Source organism: Elgaria multicarinata, chromosome 6 (assembly GCF_023053635.1).
Source record: "Elgaria multicarinata webbii isolate HBS135686 ecotype San Diego chromosome 6, rElgMul1.1.pri, whole genome shotgun sequence".
Taxonomy (NCBI): Eukaryota; Metazoa; Chordata; class Lepidosauria; order Squamata; family Anguidae; genus Elgaria; species Elgaria multicarinata.
In genome coordinates, this window is record NC_086176.1 from 65,845,194 (window position 1) to 65,859,256 (window position 14,063).

Below are 14,063 nucleotides of genomic sequence, written 5' to 3' on the forward strand. Positions count from 1 at the left end.
CTGATGCTCTGAGTTGCCCAAGCAACTGTGTTCTCATTCCTATGATAATCTCCATCGTTGCCTGCGAAAGGAAGTTCTTCTCACAAAAAGCTCTTTCCCAGCCATCACTTCGCGCTTTCTGCCATGCCTGCAAAACAAGTTGGTTTAAAATGCCCTTGAGTGTCATTATTTTTTTATAGGCAGGCAAGAGTTATGCAATTTATGTTTCTCTCCTTCTTAAACCTATTGCCAGGGGCACGCCAAGTCTACCTTGTGCCTGTGACCTACTGGCTTCTACAGGCACTTTGGGCATGGGGTAAGAACAACGATTCCCACCATGAGCAAGTCCATATCGCTGCCTCTGAGGCAACTATAAGGGATTGAAAAAGTGTGTGCAAAATCACTGAACTATGAGGGCAAGAAAGTAATGAGAAGCGATAGATACAACTTAAGCCCCAAGTGGTCTTGCAGCCAGTGAGAATGGAAACACCTTTGGCAAAGGCCAAAAGCTTCTCTACATTGACCTGCGACTACCAAAACAGTGATTCAAGCAGCTACACCACTCTGCAGGAAGATAAACCACCTGAAAGTCCACACTTTCACACCAATGGGCCGACTAAGGGCCTAAGGAGACCTGGGTGCTAGGCTGTTAATGTTTTCACTCAACACCAAATGCCAAAGTAACTTTAACAATTCACCCTCCCATGAGCTAAGCATTAGAGCAATCCACCTCAGCACACACAGAGAATGGACTTTCCCACAGGAGAGTGCGACGTAACAAACTTTTACACTAGGCCCATTGCATAAACCCTTGTCAGGCCAAACACCACCACTTGAAACCTGAGGGAGGATTAATTAAAACCTTTCCCCTAGCTATGAGGGAAACAGGTTTAATAAAGGATCTGCTCTCAATATATTGTGGGTATAATATGGGGTGGGTGTTTAATAACTGTAAGGCAGGTAAATAATGCCAAGCTGACACATGGTATTTGGTAGCTAAATAAATAATAAAAAGTTTATTGTTATTCAAAAACTTTAAATAAAAATATAATACTTTCAAATCCTGCCTAATCTAAACTCTCCACACACCAACTACCTCTCTCTCTTTACACCAATACTAATTCCCTAGAATCTAAACTCTTCTTACTTTACAAATAAAAACACACACAAGAAAAACAAAATCTAAAAACACACACTCCAGCACACCCCTTATATACTCCTCTCCCCCTACCTATTACATCATAAACAACACCCACTCAGTTCTAACATTCCCTACTTACCAGACATACCATTCCAGACATATACAATATAATCAATTGTGAGGTAACGCCACAGAGTCTCCAACATTATCTGCTTATAATAATTAATGTATTCCCATCGGATCAATGAAAGGATCTGGAGATCAACTAGATCATTAATACCATGGCTCACATAGCTGTATAGTGTTTCTCTAGCTGACAGGAGTGGAGAACGGAAACAAGTGGCCATTGGCAAGCAGAAGACAGCTGGCAGCAGCAAGGATGACAGATCAGAAGTAGTAGCAGCAAAGATAAGATGTACAAGGAATTGTGTACTGCCTCAGCCCCAAGTTTGCACTAGATAGCTTTTCCAGATCTGTTGATCTAGCTAAAGTGCCTCATCTCTTTCACATACATAAATCATCAGTGCTTTTTTAGTAGACTAGCAATACCTGGAAAGCCCGGAGAAGGGCCATGTGGTCACTAAATGTTCCTGCAGTAAATCGTTTTCTGCACAGCATGGCTGCACGTTTTTGTGAGGCCTGTGTAGGTAGCACAAAAGGATCACGATATGCAAGAGTGCATGCGATGGTCAGAATAGGATCCAGGCACTTGAGAACAACAGCACACAGCACCATTTTACCAAGATGAGGTTCTACTGGTAAGTCAGCCAGATGGTAGCCAAGTTCTGTCAGATCCTCCCAGGTATCCATAGCATCTATTGTCTATTAAAAGAACAACTCAGGTCAGCATAAAATGGAATGCACAATCCAAATAGTTTACTACGGAACAGTTAAGTTTCACCTTTAAATTACCTTTACACTTTTTTATTTTATTTGACTATTTGAGGAAGTATTCTTCATAAGCAAGTAAAAAACATACTCAGCTATTCTCATGTTGATTTGGGAATATTAGGTCCCTGTTGGACTTAAAGAATTGCCACTTTTGATAGTCATTTCCAGAGGCAAATCCTTTAAGGGCAAAAAGCATTAGGCCAGGAACAAGTGAAATTGGGAAAGCTGCTTACAGTGATTTGCAGAGTTGGTAAATAAACATTTAAGTTGAAATATAGTGCTTCAGAATCCATTTAGGAGGCATAATAAAAGCCACCGATAGCAATAACACAGGGACAGACATAGGTTTAGTTTGTTTACTCACCTTCAGCATCTGCACAGCATTTCTCACAATTAAAGCAGGAGGTGGTTCTGGAGCTTTCATTAAAAAGTCAGCAATTGGACAGTTGATGGGAGCTAGCAATTTTGTATGTAAACAAAGCTCCTAGAGATTAAAGACAACATTTTCAGAAAGCTCAAAAAGGCCATGCACATTTTCTTAAATTACTGCACAACTTTATCTATGTCTACTCAGAAATAAATCTCACTGAGTTCAATGAGGCTTACCCCCAGGTAAGTGTGTGTGAGACTACAGTTTTAAGATTACATAGGCTTGAATCCAGCATTTGTCTTAAAGAGCTCTGTCTGTATGCAGAAAGCGTCTGATCCAACTGAGTATTTCCACTAGCGGAATGGAGGGGGAGGTGATTTTTCAATTCCCCCTCCCCTGTGACTCCCAGAAATCTGCTTCAGAGGGCTGGAGACCCTCCAGAACAGTGAGAGTGGTGGCACTGGAGGCTGCAGTGGGAGGAGGAAACTGCTGAAAATCACCTCTTCCTCCTTCCCCACTCCTATCAGTTGGAACATTCTGAGTGTAACACTCCTCCGGACGTACTACCACCAGCAAAAAGAACCACTGTGTACAATCCAGAAATTATCCCCAATTGTTTAGATGTTAAGGGGATCAATTAGAACAGCAATCCTACAGACCCACCAGAATATCCCTAAATGGTCTATTCATCAATCCAATGTGTCCTAAAAATGTTGGTCCCCTGGTGACTTAACAATCCATTATGAAAGCCACCCATATGCCATGACATTTGGGAATCAGTTAAATTAAATACATTTAAGATCAAATATACAGTTTTAACATCTCTCCGGTACATATGGCAAAATGTGTAACGAAAGAAAAAAACCCCAAGAATATCCATTTTGTCACTAAAACAGATTTTTATCTTGATTCTACTAAAAGTAAGTCCCTCCAAATTCCATGGGACTCACTCCCAATTAAGCATTCCTATGATTATAGCTTAAAAATCACGGTTCCTCAATTGCACATTTCTGCTTAAACTACAATATAAAGAGGAACTACAATAAATTAGCTTATCAATTGTGCTATGCTTCAGAGCAACACTAACCAAACTTGCAACAGCAGCATCACTGACCATCACAAGATTTAACAGTGCAGCATTGTATAAAGCTGTTGCTCAGCACACAATAGGATTGAGATGCAGGACAATTCCTCCAGGAAGCATCTGATAAAAAGTTGATAAATACCTCATTCATTGCATTTAGCAGATTATTCAGCGTGGGATTATTGCATTTAGCATGGGATTATTTAGAGAGTCCCATACAAAATCCCTCAGCAGCTTCCTATGTATTGGTGCAATTCAAAAATCACACTAAACCATAGTTAAGGAAGCATAACTATAGTTTGGTATAACATCTGAACTAGCGAAATATTGTTACAACCGTTGCTCTAGAGACTACTGCACCATGTATATGGATACTGAACAGAAAATAAAAGCAGACAAGAACGTTTAAGTTAGTGCAAACTGTGGTTTGGTGTGATGGCTGAATTAAGCATTGTGTTCAAGGCCTGTACAGACATAATTAAACAAAGGAAAAATATCACTTACCTGTAGAGGCATTCTTAGAAGTTCTGGAGTTTGAAATTCCAGCATATTTTGAAATCTTAGTCTACTGAAAAGTCGGAAACAAATCCCAGGCCGACAACGTCCTGCCCTTGTAAACAAAGTATTATTTAAGGTAAATCAAAATATAGGAAAGCAAAACATCAAAGCATATCTCAATGATATCTCTAAAGGAGACAATAATATCTGAACAAGCACTCTCAAAAGTGTTGTTCATTAAAATTTCTGTCTCAAAGGCAATATGACATAAGCTTGAGGACAACAATATAAATTGTCAGTCTAATGCTCAGGTGATTCAAAGTGGATATACTCTGAGAAGCATGAGCAGGTATCTCCAAGCTATCAAACAAAGATTAAATTCTTTTCAGAAATGGTCTATTATTTCTGAGGTATTATATCCTCATTTTGAAAAAAATAACAATGGGTTGTTTCTAACCTGAATATGGGGGTGGAGAAATGATATTTGCATTACCTGCCCTTTCTCTGAACAGCACTAGCTTTAGAAATCCATACCATCTTCAGCATAGTTACACAGTTCAATGCATCGAAGGACTTCTAAAATGTTAAGAAAATACTTGTGTTATGAGTTAGATTTAGAAGACCATGCTAACATAAACATTTGCATTATCAAATTAACAAGTGTTCCATATGAAATATTTTTGTCACATATAATAATTTACAAATCGCACTTAAGATTTCCTTAAAATAGGAAATACCAACATATTTGACTTATATTACAGAAGATGTTATCTTTTTCTACCATACAATACCAATACATAATTTTGAGTTTAAAACATATGATTTATCATACCTCTTTCATTTTTCCAGAGTCAATCACAAAGACAACATCGTTAACTGTAATGCTGGTTTCAGCAATATTTGTAGAAAGAATCTGCAGCAAACATATAACATTATGCTATAGTAACAGCTGATGTGAAAATAATGAAGATTTGTAAACAGTTGAAAAGTCATTTGATACTTACTATTTTGCGGATGCCTGGGGGTGAGGTTTTTAGAACCTTCTTTTGGTCAGATGTTTGCATATTTGAATGCAGCATAAAAACTTGGAATCTAGTAGCAAAGAGGTATAACTGAAATGAAGTATAATTTTGTAAGAGTAAAAGCAGAACAAAAACTCAAAATATGAGACATGCAGACTTTTACCTGTGAGCATTATCAGCAAACCTCTTGTCATCAAATAGTATGCGATCTCTCAGGCCAACAATCTCATCATATCCAGGAAGGAAAATTAAAACAGCTCCTGTAAGGCAAAGCTCCAAAATTAAAGGAAGAAGAATCAGAGAAAACTATGCTTAATATCTCTTCTTTAGTTAAGGGCTACAGAGGGGAGAGAATAAGTCTAAGCCATATCCACATTACCATGTAGCACATTTTAGTGTAAAGCAAAGCCTGCCTGTCTATGTTCACATGCATGTAGGCCCTGCTCATAAAACCCGTCAACTACAAAAGGCATACAATCAAATGTAGTTGTAAGAACATAAGTCCAGCCCAGCTAACAGACCAAAAGGTCAATTTAGTCCAGTATTCTACTTCTAGCCAGCTCATAAGCAGAGCATAACAGGCATTGGTCCACACTAAGGCCTGGTACACACATAACAACCCAGAGTATGGGTTGTTGTTGAATTGTGGGATGTGTTGATTCGTGGGTTGTCATTATGTGTGAACCCTGCACTACATGTTAACTATATGTTAACCACGAACAAGTTGGAAGGAGAACCCATGGTTTATTGTTGGGTTGTTCATGGTTTAACAGTAGTGCAGGGTTTGCGCAAAACAACAATTCACAATGCAATGACAACCAATACTCAACCGGTACTCTGAGTTGTCATTATGTGCAAACCAGGCTTGTGTGTCCTTTGTGCAGTGGAGCTGATATACCAAAGTACAGTGCAACTTATCCTCCAGTGGCAGATCCAAATTTATTATAATGAAACAAGAACGACATCTGCATTTACCTGCATCACAACTATGACAGATATTGTACAGTAGGTGCATGATCAGGTCAAGATCCACCTTTTCGTCATCAAAACTGTGATGATAAGCCTTCAGGAGTTCTCTGTCTTCTGCACTAAGTTCACTAGCATTAGCATGGACCAAGGAACTTTCATCTAGATTACCAGACTCCAGTGAGGCACTGAAATGCATAACACATTGAGTTAAATAAAATGAGATCATACTTCTGCAATATGGAAACTGGTTTAGATCTACTTAAGTACTGAATTTGAAGACCAGAAGTTTCAAGGTTCCCTAATCCAATTCCACTAATATTTGGAAATTACAAAGGAGTCCTTCCATAAATCCAAGAACCTTTCATCCAGCAGAGGTGCCTGCTAGTTGGGTGGGGGTGGGTGGGTGGGTTCCCCTTCAAAATTGATGGGAACTTTAGATCCAAACCCAAATATTTGCAGTAGTTCACTGGGTTCATTAATAATCCATGGAACTAACAGTATGAGATCCACAGGACTAAACTTTAACTGACCCATATGATTGGTCACATATTTTTAATTCATTTTATCTGGGCTACATTTTTATGTTCTTTTTGTATTTTTTATTGAGTTGTATGGATTTCTTTTTGTTTTGTTTTTAAATTCTCTTGCTGTAAGCAATCCTGAGAATGTGGATACAGGGCGATATATAAATACTTTTAAATTAACAAAATGCCTCATGCTAAGTCATGTGTCTTAACTGCCTTCTTCATTGAACCATAAATATACACAGGCCAAGATCCAAAGAAAAGCACAAGTAGTTCTAAGTAGTCTACAAGTTTCTAGACTGGTGTTTCTCAACAGCAATTGCCTATGCAATGTGTCAAGCCACTTTTGAAATAAGGAGAGCTTGAAAAGCAACATGATATTTCAAGAGTACACTCTTAAAAGAAATGAAAACTAAAATCTCACTGGATGGATGCATGCCATTGGGCATCCTTAAAGTAGCTTTTTGAATCCCAGTCTGAGTGTAAAGTACATGGGTCACCTTTAAAAGAAAAACGGAAGCTCACATTACACTATCCCATTTTAAAATAAATGTTTGCACATATTGCATTACTACAAAAGTAGTTTAGTAATATTTTCATCCAGCTAATTTCTCAAGTGTCTTTCAATTACAGACTGATCTTGTAAGAACAACTAATATCTTACGGTCTAGACTCTAGAGAACTCGAAAGTATTTTGGCTGCAAGCCAAAATAATACTGGAATTAATACCAGTATTGGGGAGGTGAAAGACCACAAAATGGAATTTCTGGAATAAAAATACCTTAGGGCAACTCTAAAAAATATTCAAGACTTTTAGCAAACATTAAGTTTCTTCCAATTATCTTTAGAAATGCCTTAACTTTCTTTAATTTTACACTGGTTTCTTTCTTCTTTAAAATGTATGGGGCTACATTAAAAAAAATATTTCCATGTGCTAGAAAGAATACTAGATAAGCCCCTTACATAAGTAGGACCACTGATACGCTTCCCCATTTACTCCAGTATTGGGGTCAGCTCCCCGCATGTATTCTAGTGCATTCGAAGACTTAGAACTACATTACCAGTAGGATTCCAACAGGTCAACCACTTCTGTCTGTCCAAAGTGCTTAGCCCAGTCCAAAGCTGTCCTGTAATCATTGTAAAGACATTTAATCAAGCAATTTAATTAAGCACAAAGATGTAACTTGCAAACAAAGCACATTTTCAATCCTTTTTAAGTACGCTTGGGATAGCATTTCTAATCTTTTATTCTTCTTATTCAAAATTCATTAGGCTGTATATGTACAAAAACATTTGACTAGAGCTCTAGCTGCTAATAAATTTTCCATTAATCAAAAATAAGTAAAAAACTGAACTACAGCTAAGAGGACAGGACTGGATTAAAATCCATAGTTCAGGGGTCCCAAACCTTTTTGGATCTGTGGGCACATTCAAGAATTTAAAACTGCTGTTGGCACCACCATAAAATAGTTCCCATGGAGAATGTGGCTAGTCACAAAATCACCACCATGGGAACCTGGCTAGTCAAAAGTGAGCTAAAGAAGTGAGTGGGAGGTGGAAGAGGCTAGACGTTGGAGAAGTAAAGGGGAGAGAAAGAGCAATGCTAGAATGGGAGAGAAAGAAGACTACCCATATATTTTCCAAGTTTTGTGGGCACCATTGGAGGACCCTGTGAGTGCCATGGTGCCTGCAGGCACCGCGTTGGAGACCCCTGCTGTAATTTATATTTAAAAAAAACAGAAAAAACACTAATCTAGGATATGTGAAGTCATTCTTCTATTGCTATTTGCTTTTAGCTATTAGGAAAAGTGTTAAATAAGTACAAATATTGTTCACATAATCAAATGATTTTCTGTCTCAATTTATTTAGTGCATTGAAAACAATAGGAGAAATATCTCTGGTCCCATGGCTTGCTAAAGTTAGGGTATGTCTATATTGCAAATTTTCTTCCCAATTGTCCTTGAAGCAGACAATATAAGCCACTTGCAAATGATTCCTGTTCAAATCTGAGTCAAATTAAACCTGAACCAAAACCTGATCCAGGCCAAAGCAGGTCCTGAACTATTATGTGAAAGCTTCGAACCTTGGACACCACAGTTAATGCAATTACATTAGTAGAGGTGTCCAGAGCACCATCTGGTTCACTTTTATTGTGAGTTTCAGTTGTTGAGGCCCGAGGACAAGGTGCTTGGCCAAGTCCAGCTGACCACCTTCGTGCTTGACCCTTGCCCATCATAGCTTATTACATCTAATAGGAAGGGGATGTCCAGCTGGGTCCAGGAGATTATCAACTTCTGCTTGAGAGAAGGAGTAGTGCCAGCTATTTTAAAGGAAGCAGTTATACTGTGGCCATGTTCTATTTCATTATTATTTTTATTTTTCATACTGTAGTTTTCAATTTTAAAACTTTTATATTATAATATATTTTATCAGGAGCAGGCAGAGGGGACAGGAGCAGGCAGAAGTAACATCGGGGCCTGCTCCTGCTGGACTCTTCCCCCCCCCACAGGGCAAACTGCCATCTTGGCCCTGTGGGGAAGAAGAAGGACCGAGGGGTCAGGAGCAGGCAGAAGTAACATCGGGGCCTGCTCCTGCTGGGCTCTTCCCCCCCCCCACAGGGCAAACTGCCATCTTGGCCCTGTGGGGAAGAAGAAGGACCGAGGGGACAGGAGCAGGCAGAAGTAACATCGGGGCCTGCTCCTGCTGGACTCTTCCCCCCCCCCACAGGGCAAACTGCCATCTTGGCCCTGTGGGGAAGAAGAAGGACCGAGGGGTCAGGAGCAGGCAGAAGTAACATCGGGGCCTGCTCCTGCTGGACTCTTCCCCCCCCCCCCCACAGGGCAAACTGCCATCTTGGCCCTGTGGGGAAGAAGAAGGACCGAGGGGACAGGAGCAGGCAGAAGTAACATCGGGGCCTGCTCCTGCTGGACTCTTCCCCCCCCCCCCACAGGGCAAACTGCCATCTTGGCCCTGTGGGGAAGAAGAAGGACCGAGGGGTCAGGAGCAGGCAGAAGTAACATCGGGGCCTGCTCCTGCTGGACTCTTCCCCCCCCCCCCACAGGGCAAACTGCCATCTTGGCCCTGTGGGGAAGAAGAAGGACCGAGGGGACAGGAGCAGGCAGAAGTAACATCGGGGCCTGCTCCTGCTGGACTCTTCCCGCCCCCCCACAGGGCAAACTGCCATCTTGGCCCTGTGGGGCAGAAGAAGAACCGAGGGGACAGGAGCAGGCAGAAGTAACATCGGGGCCTGCTCCTGCTGGACTCTTCCCCCCCCCCCCACAGGGCAAACTGCCATCTTGGCCCTGTGGGGAAGAAGAAGGACCGAGGGGACAGGAGCAGGCAGAAGTAACATCGGGGCCTGCTCCTGCTGGACTCTTCCCCCCCCCACCCGCACAGGGCAAACTGCCATCTTGGCCCTGTGGGGAAGAAGAAGGACCGAGGGGACAGGAGCAGGCAGAAGTAACATCGGGGCCTGCTCCTGCTGGACTCTCCCCCCCCCCCACAGGGCAAACTGCCATCTTGGCCCTGTGGGGAAGAAGAAGGATCGAGGGGACAGGAGCAGGCAGAAGTAACATCGGGGCCTGCTCCTGCTGGACTCTCTCTCTCTCTCTCTTTCTTTCTCTCTCCTCCCTCCCTCCCTCCTTGACTCCTTTTCCTTGTGTGTCATGTCTTTATTAGATTGTAAGCCTGAGGGCAGGGACTGTCTTTTTTCCTAAGTGTAAGCCGCTCTGAGAGCCTTTTTTGGCTGAGGAGCGGGGTATAAGTATGATAAATAAATAAATAAATAAATAATAAATAATATTTTATGGTTTTAATTGTTCAGAACTGCCAGAAAGCTTTAGCTATTGGCCAAAATAGAAATGTAATAATCAATTAATAAAAAATAAATAACCTCATTTAACCTTATGCAAACAGTATTCTGTTTCATCTGAACAAGAACAAAACCAACTCGGGGTAAGAAATTCCAAATATGAGTTCAGCTAATAATAAAAGTTGTCAAATATAAATCACTGCTCCCAACCTTAATGTAGTGTGAACATGTAAAAAAAAGTCTAGAAGGGGAATTTGTATAGAGTTTGAACAAAGCCTTGTGGCACTTCATATAGTTCTGTTTTCCCATTTTTTGTTCTCTGCCCACTTCAAGGGCAGGGAAGAAGCAGAGCAACTAGTGCCTAGCTGCTAAAGTACTATAGTCCAGAGCCTGTAAAAATAAACAGCCTTGTAGAGCAAGAAGAAAAGGGCATATCTGTGCACTGCAGACAGCCTCCCTCCCCTGTTCTGTGGGCTGATTCAGACACAACATAGTTTAAACATTATAACAAGCCTAGGTGAGACTCAAGCTTGAGTGGCTGCAGAGGAGGAGTTTGGACATTTTCGCTTTTGATTAAAACCTGACAAACTGTGGTTAATAGTCAGTGGAAACAAGTCAGTTTCTCAAACCACAGTTTGGTGTTGGCTTGTTTCCACTTACCATAGATAAGGTGATCCACAATGTGTCAGGTTCAAATGACATGACAAGTCATACTTAGCCTAAAATGAAAACTTTTGATTTCCTCCTTGTGGACACAACAGAAGGGCAAGGAGACTGCATGACCAAGCCCACTTCAACATGTCCTTGTAATGCTAAGCCATGGTTTGGCATTACATGCGAATAATACAACATTCAGCTAGACTCAGTAGTAATTAGACTGTTGAAAGTATCTGCATAGCCTTTATCATACCCTCATAGTAGTTTACACACACACACACAAATCAATGTCAAAAAGTTGCACCATGCTTCTTTTACCAGCCATTGGATGATTTGATGTGGACATTTGCTCCCATACCAATCAACTGTTCTACTTGACTCAAGAAACCTCTTCCAGAAGCTATCATTAAAGTCGTAGCACTTGTTTCACTGTGCCTGTAATCAACTAGGACAGGAAGGAAAAACAAAAGTTTTAGTGCGTTTTTGTGGAATACTAAAACATTCCAAAAATTATTCTAAAGAATTCCAGGAAATTAGATGTTCAAGACAGCATGTTTTATTTGTAAAGAGTACAAACCTGTTAATATTTTCTAGTCAAATTACACTGGCATTTATGGCAAAGATATTAGGGTGCACAGTTCAGTAAGGGGAACTTGCTAGTGTGAACTTACCACTGACGTTTTCAGTTAAAATAAGGTGGAACACCTGCGCAAAGGCATCGATATCTTTATTAAGCCAAATATCAGAAAGACAAGCATCCATTTCTTTAATTAGCCAAGGTTCTAGGCAATTGACATCTTTTTCAGCCTGTGAAAAGAATGTATTTTAACATCATCTTCCAAATTTGAAGGCTAAGAACAACAGTTATTTTTAAGCAGCTCCCTCATATATCCCGAAACTGGAAGAATGCTTCAAAACCTCAAAGCTTAACAATGCTGCTTTTCATATTGTAAATGATCATTCATAAAAATCAACCTGGAAAAAAATCCCTTGTATAAATTCAAGATCAATCCATTTCTGACTGAAGATCTGAAAAGCACAATAGGCAGCTTCACATATCACACTAATACACCCTGAGAATAAGCCATGGAGGGTTGCTTGCGAAATATGCTGTTAAAATTCAATATGCCTGATGGACGATCAGGCTTTCTGTGGCTTGTTCTCTCCCTCCTTTCCTCCCTCAGTCCTCCAGCTCACTCTGGTTTGTATCCTAGGGGACTTTGCTGCAAAATCTGTCTTGTCTCCCCCTCCCCACTCTGATAGCTACCCCTTTTTCTTCCAGTTTTTTTTTAAAAATGGCGCCTCAAAAATGAGGAATTGGGGTTGCAATTTATTGTTGTTATTGTTGTTGGTCTTTCACAAGTATGCAAATACAGTTCTGGCTGTGCAATATGTGTAGCTTTGTCTGGTCAATTTCCTTATCTGTTTCAACTGCCAACTTTCAAGGAAATTGACAAGACAAAGTTGCATAGGCTAATTTGTATACAGGATGGAGGGGAGAAATAATAGTAGGAGAAATGAGGGATCAGAAGCACCAAAAGTGGAGAAAAAAGCCAATTGTGCAGTTTTCAGGCAACATGAAATAAAATTTAAGAAGCTGAGGACCAGGTGATGGTCCTTCAAAAGTGCCATTTCAGCATCTGTGCAAAGGCAGACACTGGTAAAATTGTGAAGAGTGAGCGGCACTGGCTTTATTGCCTTCTTGCCGAGCAGCTCTGTAGCTGATTGTAGCAACCCACAATAAAATCGGTGTCCCATGTCCAGACAACATGACAACCCATTGTGGGCGTGAACATCCCTACAAGCGATGGGTTCTTGGCTTGGCTTGTTCACGAAAAATAAGCCAATCTGCGGAAAATACTCAGGGTTCGGACACAGTGGATTGTCGTGTCATCATGTGAAACCAGTCAATGTGTCACTTAGAAAAGTGAAGCAGGGATCTGACTTCCCCTACTCTCCAGCATTTATGTTAAGTCGGGGAAAGTTTTATGTATGTATCTCCACTGTGCTTGTGGGGCTGCTTGCGAATAGAGGCAGCTATGGTGACTAAGACCTTTATGTGCACAAATGAGTGCTAGCAGAGATTTTCATCTAGGTCACACAGTTCCTGTTTCATAACAATTCCGACCGACACGAAATATCGGAAACCTGAGAAGCATGCATACCAATTGACTAAAAACTGTGTCACCACCATCATCCAACAAATCATATTCTTCAGATACATTTGGAACTGCCCTCTGTCGTTGCATTTCTGGCTTGCTGTTGTCTTGTGCAGAATACCACTCAGTCAGAGTTGTTTGTTGTTTCTCCTCTATATAATTTATGTTTTATAGGAAAAAGAGTAAATAATAACACATGCAATATTTTATTAGTATTTTCAGTATCTTTAACAAAAAATGTTTTGCAATGTTTAAGTATCAACAGAAACATCTTACAACACTGCAAATAAAGACACTAACCTCGCTGTTTTTCCTTTTTGTATTTGATCATCTCTTTATTTGTATAGCCTGTACTTCTTAATAGGTCTTCCAGGAACATCTCCTTTACTTCAAATGGTCTTCCTGGTACTGAAAACATAATCAGTAATGTAAGAATTCATGATTAATTCTAATTTATGAACCAACACACATGCACTTATAGGGAAGATATAATAGCACACATATTTTCTGATAGCACCCATCATTTATAATAATAAAAAAGCATGTGTGTCTGTCAGCACCATAGAACTAAGACGGTAAAACCTAAGCACCTGAACATACTAAGGGAGCCCTAGCGATGTGCATCTGAGGACTATTTTGTTTTTAAAATACATTAATTTTAATTAATTTAAATGGGTCCATTTGGTTGAAGCCTGCAGTAACATCTTTAGCCAGCCACAAGGCCCCTTAGAGAGGCCATGCCTAGGGGTGCCAGCAGTTGTGCCTTCATTCAGATGAGGCCAACACAATGCGTCCAACTCTGACAGCTGCATAAGTATGTTTAAAGGCTTTGTTATATCAAACTAAAGGTTAACCCAAGTTGGGTGTGTTTCCTAATTCTATTTTATTACGTAGCAACTGTTGTTCATTTCTGCTTAACTACCAATCTGGTTTGAAATCTTGCTACTAGTGGAATAT

At 40.4% G+C, this 14,063-nt stretch overlaps 1 protein-coding gene across 2 annotated transcripts in view; it reads right to left on the reverse strand.

Moving 5' to 3' along the window:
- YTHDC2 (YTH N6-methyladenosine RNA binding protein C2) overlaps window positions 1-14,063 on the reverse strand; it is a 43,701-nt gene that overhangs the window by 16,732 nt on the left and 12,906 nt on the right. For both annotated transcript variants that reach the window (XM_063129518.1, XM_063129517.1), the window contains exons 8-21: window positions 13,407-13,514; window positions 13,113-13,258; window positions 11,619-11,754; window positions 11,266-11,392; window positions 7,540-7,605; window positions 5,961-6,139; window positions 5,149-5,245; window positions 4,968-5,055; window positions 4,796-4,876; window positions 4,457-4,539; window positions 3,970-4,075; window positions 2,376-2,495; window positions 1,670-1,942; window positions 1-127 (exon numbers count right to left, since the gene is read on the reverse strand). In XM_063129518.1, the coding sequence (XP_062985588.1) occupies window positions 1-127; window positions 1,670-1,942; window positions 2,376-2,495; window positions 3,970-4,075; window positions 4,457-4,539; window positions 4,796-4,876; window positions 4,968-5,055; window positions 5,149-5,245; window positions 5,961-6,139; window positions 7,540-7,605; window positions 11,266-11,392; window positions 11,619-11,754; window positions 13,113-13,258; window positions 13,407-13,514 (1,737 nt within the window). The remainder of the gene's footprint in view (window positions 128-1,669; window positions 1,943-2,375; window positions 2,496-3,969; window positions 4,076-4,456; window positions 4,540-4,795; window positions 4,877-4,967; window positions 5,056-5,148; window positions 5,246-5,960; window positions 6,140-7,539; window positions 7,606-11,265; window positions 11,393-11,618; window positions 11,755-13,112; window positions 13,259-13,406; window positions 13,515-14,063) is intronic.